Source organism: Limulus polyphemus, unplaced genomic scaffold (assembly GCF_000517525.1).
Source record: "Limulus polyphemus unplaced genomic scaffold, Limulus_polyphemus-2.1.2 Scaffold496, whole genome shotgun sequence".
Lineage (NCBI taxonomy): Eukaryota > Metazoa > Arthropoda > Merostomata > Xiphosura > Limulidae > Limulus > Limulus polyphemus.
Window position 1 is genome coordinate 100,083 of NW_013666106.1, and position 11,127 is coordinate 111,209.

Genomic DNA, 11,127 nt, shown 5'->3' on the forward strand with positions numbered 1-11,127 from the left:
CATTTCGTCGGTTTTTCGAAGTTTGACTTTCCGTAGTTTTTCCATTATCTAAATCCTTCACCTGGGAGTTATCTCTTAGAGTTACTTTTCGTTCGGTCGGAAAAAGTCCACGATGTAAATTACGTCTTTTGTTTGTACTGTCGTGTTGAAAAGTTTGCAGTTTTGAATCATGCCTTTCATTTATTCTATGGTGTTCTAAAGACCTAGTTTGAGTGTCACGTATTTTAAGTCTAGTTTGTAGTTCACTTGCTCGCTTTGGCAAGTCACGCATCTCGTTTATTCTTCCGTTTTCCCCACCTCGAATTTGAGAAGTATGTCTCGCATTTGTTCTACTGTAGCCCAATACACGCTTATCAGAATCATACCTCTTGTTTGTTCTTATATATGCTAAAGTCCTAGACTCAGTCTCGACTCTTTCAGGTGTTTTACGGCGTTCCGCTGTTTCTCTTTCAGAAACACTAAGATCGTTCATTCTATGGTTTTCCAAAGTTCTAATATGAGAAACGCGTCTCTCATTTAACATATTGACATCGAATGTTTGCCTTTCAGGATCATGAATCTTATTTGTTCTCAAGTTTTTTAATGTTCCAATTTCAGACACACATCTTTCGAGTGTTCTGCGGTATTCCCCTGGTTGTTTTTCAGAAACACTCAGTTCGTTTTTTCTTCTGTTTCGTGAAGTTCGAGTTTGAGAAACACGTCTCTCATTTAACCTACTGAAATCCAGTGTTTGCCTTTGGAGATCGTGAATTTTATCTGTTCTCAAGTTTCCTAAGCTCTTAGTTTGAAACTCACTTCTTTCGAGTGTTCTGCGGTATTCCTCTGTTTGTCTGTCCAAAATACGTCTCTCGCTTCTTCTTTCGTTTTCCATGGTTCTACTTTGTGATAGACGTCTCTCATTTGACCGACTTAATTCCAATGTTTGCCATTCAGGATCATGAATCTTATCTGTTCTCTTGTTTTCTAAACTCCTAGTTTGAAACTCGCGTCTTTGGAACGTTCTGCGATGTTCCTTAGAATCTCTTTCAGAAACATTCAGCTTGTGTTTTCTTTCGTCTTCCGAAGCTCTAATTTGAGAAACACGTCTTTCATTTGATCTACTAAATTCTAATGTTTGCCTTTCAGAACTATGCATATCGTTTTCTTTCAAGTCTTGTGAAGTCCTAGTTTTAGTATCACGTCTCCCGAGTGTTCTACGCCTATCTCCTGTTTGATTTTTCATAATACGACTCTCATTTGTTCTTCCATTTTTCGTAGTTCTACTTTGGGAAACACGTTTGTCACTTGAACGATTGATTTCCAATGTTTGCCTTTTGTAGTCATGCATCTTGTTTGTCCTCAATTTTTTTAAAGTCCTAATTTCAGGCCTTTCGAGTGTTCTGCGGTGTTGCTCTGTTTGTCTTTCGGAAACCCTCAGATTGTTTTTTCTTTGGTTTTCTGAAGTTCTAATTTGGGAAACACGTCTCTCATTTGACCTACTGAATTCCAACTTTTGCCTTTCAGGCTCATGCATCTTTTTTGCTTTCATGTTTTCTAAAGTCTTAGTTTCAGTCTCTCGTTTTCCGAATGTTCTTCGGTGTTCCCCTGTTTGGTTTTCTACAACACGCTTCTTGTTTGTTCTTCGATTCTCCATCCTTCTACTTTGAGAAACACGTCTCTCATTTGACTTAATGATATCCATTGTCCGCCTGCCAGAGTCAGGTGTTTTGGTTCTTCTAAGGTTTTTGAAAGTCCTAGTTTGAAAATCGTGTTTTTCTTTTGTCTGTTCATACAATGTTTGCTTCTGAGAACCATGCGTTTCGGTTTCTTTCCACTGTTCACTCTTAAAGTTCCTCCTCTCCATTGTTTTTCTGTCTCCCAGAAACAAACTTTCAGAGTCTTCATTTCTTCGATTTTCCAAAGTCCTACTTTCAGAGATATATTGCTGTGGTGTTCTTCGGTTTTCTGAGACTTTATTATCAGCACGACGGTTTCCTAAAGCTCTAGTTTCTTGCACACTTCTTATGAAAATCGACTTGTTTTCCATATTTCTTCTACAAAATTGATCTCCGTTAGAAAATTCACAACCTTTGATAGCCCTAATTTTAGAGTTACGCCTGTTAATTCTTCTTTGGCTTCCTAAAAATTTCCTTTCATAGTTTTTCTCAATGCTCCTACGATTTTGAGAATTTCCTGTTTCAGAAGTGGTAGTTCTTACGTTTTCTAATAATTTGCTTCTATAACCACGTCTTTCGACCCTTCTGTAGTAAGTCAACATTCTCCTTTCTGAATCTCGTTGCTCAGGCTTCTTAATGGATGTGTAAGATACTTTATTTCGCTCATTTCATCAGATTTTATAACCATTTCTTGCCTGCTTTTTCTTAAACTTGTAATACGGCCATTTTCCCGCAGTGGATTTGAAATTCTTGTATCTCCTGCTGAAACTTCGAATTTAGCTCTGTCATCTGGTTGTTTTTTGTACTTATTTAATCGATAATCTGGAATTTTAAGTATGGCCAACGTTTCGTCTTCATTTAAAATTAGACCAAGAACGATTGATTACTGGCCAGATTATCGTGCTCAACTAAAGCAGAAGCGGATTGACTGTAACGTCTTGCAGCATAAACAGCGTAGGTTTTCTTCTTGTGTTTCGAAGGTTTCTGTGGAAGAAGATAAGAAATGCGCAGACTCAGAACATTTGTTACCAAGGCGTTTTTTAGCAACGCAAATCTCAATAAAAGGGGATGTCTTTCGAGACGAAATCTGTACTTCAGTGTAAGCATATTCAGCTTCCTTACCAAACAAAAAACCCAAAAGGAAAATACACAGAGTAGACCCTTTGGAACTTTGGTAAGTACTGCACTAATTTTATTCATGTCTGATGATCCACTACAATATCGTTTCTAACTGGTGAAACGTTTGTTTTGGTTATACTTTAAAAAGAAGAAAAGAGAATGACAGAGTTTTTTAATGCTATCGCTCTTTGCAAAAAAATTATATGTAGTTCTTAATAATGAAAATAATCACTTTATATTCTATCTCGTTTTCTCACGTAGCTTATTTAAAATGTAAAAGATAAAAAATATAGCGTTGTCTGCCTCTAGTGGCTTACTGCATAAACTCACACTTTCTAGATTTATTTCTTCTGCCGCCCATAATTTAAAAATACTGACTAGAGCGAAGCCAGCCTGTCAGAGCTATGCCAAGAATTGACTGTCACTCTTAAACGCACTCATAGGTTAAAGGTCGCTAAACATTTGGTACTATCGCACGGATTCGAACCATGTTAGGAATAAATGTAACTTATTAAATAAACTAAACTATATTGTCAGTTCGTTTAAGTGTCACAATATCAAATACATTGATGCAGGAAAGCGGTCACCAGTACATCTGAGGGCAGAACCCAGATAGCCCAATGTGTAACTTTCTGCTTAACAAAAAAACATATCAGGCCCGGCATGGCCAGGTGGTTAGGGCACTTGACTCGCAATCTGCGGGTCGCAGGTTCGAATTCCCACCAAACACGCTCGCCCTTTCAGCCGTGGGGGCGTTATAATATGACGGTCTATCCCATTATTCGTTGGTAAAAGAGTTGGCGGTGGGTGGTGATGGCTAGCTGCCTTCCCTCTGCTAAATTAGGCATGGCTAGCGCAGATAGCCCTCGTGTAGCTTTGCGAGAATTCAAAAACAAACAAAACATATTCTATTTTTATTAATCAAACTCTTTACTGATATTTTAAGTCCTACAATCACGTGTAAATAGACAGAGCAAAGTGAATTCATCGCATTTCCTATCAATTAATAAACTTGATTTAAATTTAAACATTTAAATCCAAAATAAATGATAAAATAATGAAACCAGTAATCAAGATAATTACCACAATTTATAAATTTTTCCTCAAAAATAAAGTGCAATAAAGTAGTAAGAAACCAGTCCTAAACAAAACCATGTATTTTACAATATAATTAGTTAGGAAATAACAATTTTACAAAAATATTTGAATTTGTATTAGGTAATTTGTCTTTATTGTTTTTCAGAACAGTTAAAGGCATAGTATGGTGAGACGAAAACCACCAATTGGGATTGTAATTCTGTCATGCTTTATAATTTGGCATCTGAATGGGTGTGACGTAAAATGTGATCAAACTGCTCTAAGAGAGTCTTATCCAATTAAACTTCCTTAATCCCATACCCATACGTATTCTACGTGATACTGGGGCGACTCAATCATTATTGTTAGAAGATACATAGCCTTTATATTCGAGTTCTACCACTGGTGAGTCTGTTACTGCTCAGGGTATTGAGGGTGGTCTTGTTAATGTTGCTCTTCATAACATTTATTTAGCATAACATTTATTTATGTGGTTGGAGTAAGACCTACTTCGCCAATTCAGGGTGTATCTGATGAGTCTGTTATTGCTCAGGGTATTGAGGGTGGCTTTGTTAATGTTCCTTTTCATACATTTATTTAGCATAACATTTATTTATGAGGTTGGAGTAAGACCTACTTCAGTAATTAAGGGTGTATCATTATTGTTAGGAAACGATTGGTATTATTACCCATTATGGGATATCTAATAAAAAAAAGAAAGAAAGAGACAGAAACAAAGCAAGATAAAATGAGAGACTTAGTATGCAGTATCTACTTTGAAACACTTATTATTTCTAAATGTTCGTGAATAAAAATTATTATTCTCATCTGGTTAAGTGTTATTACTAAAGAACAAGCAATTTATAAGTCTAACAATTCTAATTTTAATCTTCTGTGTTCTCTCTCTTCATCATCCATTATGATTACATTAATGTTAAATCCCTATATTGAAATATATATTCTGTCCAAGGTAACGTCTTTCATGTAAGTAAAATATACTTTACACCACCTAAATGCAATAAAGTTAAAAGTAAAGCAGCCATCTGAAGTGATAATCCGTATTCAAAGAGATCAATCAAGTCTTTTGAAACTTGCATTAAACAATCAGCGAAGTGGATGTTGAGGGCACTTACTCCGAGTGCTGTACTTCGGAGGCGGGTGCCCCTCAAGGAAGAGTACTTAGCCCTAATCATGTGTGTCAGCGACATGCCTCTCAAAGACACAAACCATACTCTTTGCTCACAGTTCAGAGATGATGTTGCAATCTGGAAGAATGTCCCAAACCCAACAACAGCAGCATACAACATACAACCACTAATAAACGAAATAGAATTGTACTGCAATAAACGGAGAATTAAAATTAATGTGTACAAAACAAAAGTCATATTATTTACAAAATCGTACAAAATAAGCAAATTAATACCACAGTTATATCTAGACGGAACTCTCATCAACACAATTCTTAGGGATTATATTTAACTCAAAATTAAACTGGATACCACACATTATAAGCATAAAAACCAGAATTTGGAAAAGAGCGAGTTACCTTAGGACCCTGACTGGCAACAACAACAACAACAAAAAAAGCTTCACCATAAAACATATTAAAATTTACAGAACACACATAAGACCAGTCGTAGAATATACCTGTATAACATGGATAAATATATCAAAAACACACATCAACAAACTACGGCAAATACAAAACTATATTTTAACGAAAGCATATAGAGTCTCACAATCAACAAACTCAGAATCTCTACACAACTATTCAAACATGACAACTTTATCAGACAGACTTAAATATTATAAGAAAAATATTAATAAATATGAACTTATGAACAAACTAGAGAGTTACATAATACATGATGAACCAAGCCCTTAGTACTTTTTCCCTCTAATCATCATAAATAAGAATCGTACAAGTCAAACAGTGCTAGGCTAACCGAATCCTAGACACAAAACTGGTACAAAGGCTGGTGTAATCAGAGAGGAATTTAGACCTTTTGTGTCTGTTGGTTCTGTGTCTTTGAAAAATGACACTGGTAATAATACACTAGCATACATGAATAAACATAAAGCACACGCCTTTAAAGAACAACTCCAAAAACATTCAAAACACTAGACGTCTCAAACATGAAAAACTACTTCATGAACATAGTAAATAATTATATCACAACCAATCGTAGTATATATGAACACCACACTTCACTAAGTATATTCAACCCAATAATATAACAACAAAAGCGGAACATGACTATACAACAAAACAACTTATAAGCCCCATCACAGTAACAGAAGTACACTGAAACACAGAACTTTTGAAAAACCAAGCACCAGGACAAGATAAAATTCAAAACATATTACTCAAGAAAGGCCCTCTCAGATTATTAGAACATCTCACATATTTATACGACCTATCTCTAAAAATAGGATTCACACAAACCGTTTGAAACAGGCCGATGTTCATATGTTCCAGAAAGATATTCTGTAGTGTGTTTGTAGTTAAGCACGAAGCTACACGAAGGGCTATCTGTGCTATGCCAGTCACGGATATCGAAACCCGGTTTCTAGCGTTCTAAGTCCGCAGACATACCGCTGTGCCACTGGAGGTTGTTACAGAAGGGAGGAAAATCAGGGAATAATCAGACCCATAAGTCTAATAAGTAATCTAAGAAAATTATTTGAAAAAAATCATAAATAGTAATCTCATCAATTGTCTTGAAACTAAATCAACACTTCCGGAAATACAAAAGCAAGACAAACAACCAAATGATTTCATAAGATGAATGGAAGAAATAATACACGGCTTTAATAAAGAAAACAATGTAATGTCGCACAACGGACTCAGATACAAACTGTCCAAATTGGGACTCCCTATAGAAATTATTCCCTGTTTTTCTAATTTCCTGGAAGATAGGAGCATCAGGGTTGCTGGAGTATACTGCTGCTGCTTTGCAAAGGGATTTAGTCCATTTAGTGAGTTTGGCGAATAAATGGCAGATGGGTTTAAATTATAATAAATGCAAGATAATGCATGTGGGTTATCATAATTTGAAGTATAGGTATAATTTGGATGGGAATAACCTTAACAGTGTTAATGAAAGAAAGCTTGATAACTACATGAATTATTAAGGTTGGCTTTGAGGATTTTCTATTTCTATGTTTCATTTAATAGTTTTAGTTTAGTTTAGAGAATGGGACAGCGTAAATAGACCTATAGGTTTCTTGTTGTTCCTAAACGTTATGTTACATACTCATGTTGATTAAAATTCAAATTCTGTACTAACGTCCAAAACTTAAATCATTGATAACGGTGAATTCATTATTCGCATATTTATGGAGAAAAATAATAACCACACACACACACACATAAATATTTATTATCATAGATGCTAATATTTGAAACTATTGGCCTTACAGGAATGTTCTGCCTGTGAGTTTTCGGGTAAGAATTATATTATCCCACGTGAAAGTCAATTGGTATAGTTTCTTTATACACATTTTCAGTTATAACTGTCCGTCTTTAACTGCAGTAAGTATTGATGAAGTTGTGTTTCCATTATAGACAATAGATTTTTATTCATCGTGGGGAATCCTGTAATATATTTGAATATAGTGTTGAATTTCTTGCACTAATTTCTTTCTTGAAGTTTACTCACTCTTACTTTCTTTACGTCGTCCTACTTTAGCTAAATCAGTACGTTTTACAAGTTCAAGAAGAGCAATCAGAGAGATTGAATATCGTCGTCTAGCTTCTACTTTTCGAGATTACACGCGTTTCTATTGGATAACGTCAAAAATCACCTTCAAAAGCTCAGAAAATCCTTTTCAGATACAGAATGATTAACGATCCGAATAATATTCTGTAGTGTGATCAGGAGTCTAAACGTTAATGCGCCCATTAAATTTGGAAGAAATCCGATCATATTTTACAGAGTTATTAACCGCAAACCGCGAAAGTGCCCTATTTACTCATTATAGAAAAATACTTCAAAGTGACCCAGAATTCGGATCCGGACAAAATTTGGGGAAAACTGTACCATACTGACTTCCCATCATGTGTAAAAGATTATATTATAAGATATAAGATTTTTTTTCCAAACTTATATTTGTAAAGACGACAAAGCTTGACTACTAACTTATGTTTTTATTGGGTCAGAGTTCCTTTCACAATAGAGAAATAGTCTTCGTGTAGCTTTGCGCGAAATTCAAAACAAACCAAACTAAAAATCACCTGCTATCGCAGACAGATGTATACCAAAAGTATCAATAAACAATACCCAAACCAAATGGCAACCAAACACTGACATAATCAACAAAATAAAGGAACGAAGAAGATTAAGAAGAGAATACATGACAACCGGTGACCTACAAACAAAAACGCAAATAATTAAATACCACTACCTACCCTTCACTTAAACATCAAGACCTTTATATAATCAGCAAATTTAAGTAATTTATTGACCATTCCTTCATCTATGTCATTGATGTAAATCAAAAAGAGTAAAGTTCTTAAGACTGAGCCCTGAGGTACCCCATTTGTGACATTAATCCAGATTGACTGAACTCCATTGATAACAACCTTCTGCTTTCTTCCATCCAGCCACTTTTCTATCCAATTATCTAACATATCCCCCACACATAAGGAGATAATTTTTCACCAGCCTTTTATGTGCCACCTTGTAAAAATTAAAAGGGACGAATGGAAAACAAAGTATAGTCTTGTAATATTAATGTAGGAACACTAAGTCCTACTTACTTATTATAATTGGAATATCAAGACATCTGAATGTTGTTACATACTCCTTCGAACTAAATAACAAATAAAATCTCATATTTGGGTATTCAGTCCTTAAAATAAATGTTATTTATTCTAACAATAAAGTACTCTTAATTTGAACCTGTGGATAGACTATGCCTAATACTAAAACAAATTTCGTTTTAATATATTTCGAATGATGTCCTAAGCACTGTAACACTATTACTACTGGTTTCTTGAAGATTTTCGGAGTGGTGAAGATATTTAGAATTAATTACAAAAAACTCGTTACATTTCAGAAAGTTTATAATACGATTTACTTAGAATCCTGTATGTGTGATTAATAAACATCTATAGAAATTTGCTTTAAGTTTCTTAGGAACAAAACTACTAACAACCAACCTTGTCTGTTACAAACAAGAGTATCTAAGAGCAACAAACTATATTATTGGTCACAAGCAACAGTAACTTTTATGAAATGTGAATGGAAACTTCATGTTAAATGTTAAAATAATACATAATATGACATTATGAGAACGTTGTTAAAAGCATGAATATATTAAAATCAAGAATAGAACATCGGATCCTTCGCGAAGCTATTAGACAGTATTACGAAAAAGGACAATGTAACTTTCATTCCAGTTTGATTTAAATATAAACTATTTTTTCTGCGCATGTTTATGACGTTTGCAGTACGTCATTGGAACAATATTTGTGAACGTATGATGAAAGAAACACTTAAGTATCTATGGTATGTTACTGCATGAATATCTATAGAACTTTTCCTTTAAGATGGTTGGTTGGAGCTAGTAGAAACATGAAGATTTTATTAATTTTAATGTATTCATACATTTAACAACGTTGTTATGTATATTTTCATATTATAAGTCTTATGTTTGGATGTTTACTATTGCAAACCATTTTCAACATGAGGTTGTGATTGAAAAAATAGTAAATGTGTCATTAAACTTAAACAAAATAGCTGTAACAGTCGCAAGTTTGATCTCTTACTAACAGTATAATTCTAATAATAAATTGTTCTATCAAATATGAAATTGATTCGCTAGTTTCAATTGATGAATGAAGCACCAGTTCTGAACTTGTAGCGGAGTGTAAGAGATTCCACATAAAAGCAAGCCATATACATGTTTTGATTAAACTTCAAATTATGCACTAACGTTGAAAACTCAAACTATATTTAACGTTGAACTCGTTGTTCGTACATACCAATATTTATTAACTATTGGCCTTACAGGACTGTTCTACCTGTGACTTTTCGCTAAACTATACATTATTTCAACATGATAGTCAATTGGTATAATTTCTTTATTCACATTTTCGGTTATAATTTTGTCCTTCTTTAAATGCAAATATTTCAAACCATTTTCAACATGAGATTGTGATTTAAAAAATAGTAAATGTGTCATTAAACTTAAACAAATTAGCCATAACAGTTGCAAGTTTGATCTCAAACTAACAGTACAATTCTGATGAAAAATTATTGTATTAAATATGAAATTGATTCCTTAGTTTCAAAGGATATCAATTTAGAAAACACAAACTGATGAGAGGAATACTAGTTCTGACCATAAATCAATAGTCTCTAGTAGCGGAATGTTAGTATTTCACATCAAAGCTAGCCATATAACAAAGTATACACTTTCATTGGATAGTCAACATGGTTTCACTAAAAGAAAATATTGCCTTACAAATTTTATGACATTCTTTGAAAAATAGATGGTTGTAAGGGTGTAGATTTGGTGTATCTGGATTTTTAGAAAGCTATCAAACCTGAAAACGGTGATATATATATTATGTCTCTCATTGAAGTTAACAACATGTTTATAAAACGCATTCTAACAGCAGCTAAAATAATACTGTTAGAATAATAATCTTAATAATATCCATATTAAGTTTCTAAGCAAGTCTTATAGTCACTGGTATTAATAACTATTCAATATTCTCTTTACAAGGAGATTGAAGTATCTTACGACTGGATAATACTATAATGACAAAGTTATATGAAGCTGACGCGATAAAAGCGCTTTAGTCATGTTATTAAGTCACGATAATTATGGCTTTGCTCTCCGGTGGTATAGCGGTAAGTTTACGAATTTATAACGCTAAAAGTCCTGGGTTCAATTCCCCACGGTAAACATAGAAGGTAGCTGAATGTGGCATTTGCTTTAAATAAACAAATAAATTATGGTTTTGTGGCAGCATCTATGACTGTAATGAAAATAAACTTGAAATATGCTAAATGACCAACTTTTCCAAATTACAAAGACTAAATAGTAAGTTTGTTTTTATCATTTTATTCATTCGTTTTGTTATATTTATCAATAGGATGAAACACCGAAGCTGGTCCTTGCTAAGTTCACCTGGAGTAGTGACCACAGTGATCTTATTTGCCAGCGTTGGATTGCGACCAAATATGAAGTCATTCGAATTGTAATATACCGAAATAGAAGTTAACTTGTCTTATTTATTAATCTAGAACAGTCAATTTGTTTT

The 11,127-nt window shown here is 33.9% G+C and overlaps 1 protein-coding gene across 1 annotated transcript in view; it reads right to left on the minus strand.

Moving 5' to 3' along the window:
• Window positions 1–9,741, minus strand: part of LOC106458641 (putative leucine-rich repeat-containing protein DDB_G0290503) — an 18,750-nt gene extending 9,009 nt beyond the window's left edge. Inside the window, exons 1-3 of the mRNA XM_022384908.1 lie at window positions 9,625–9,741; window positions 5,084–5,188; window positions 1–2,323 (exon numbers count right to left, since the gene is read on the minus strand). Coding sequence (XP_022240616.1) covers window positions 1–2,323; window positions 5,084–5,188; window positions 9,625–9,741 — 2,545 coding nt within the window. The remainder of the gene's footprint in view (window positions 2,324–5,083; window positions 5,189–9,624) is intronic.
• Between the last annotated feature and the right edge of the window lie 1,386 nt (window positions 9,742–11,127).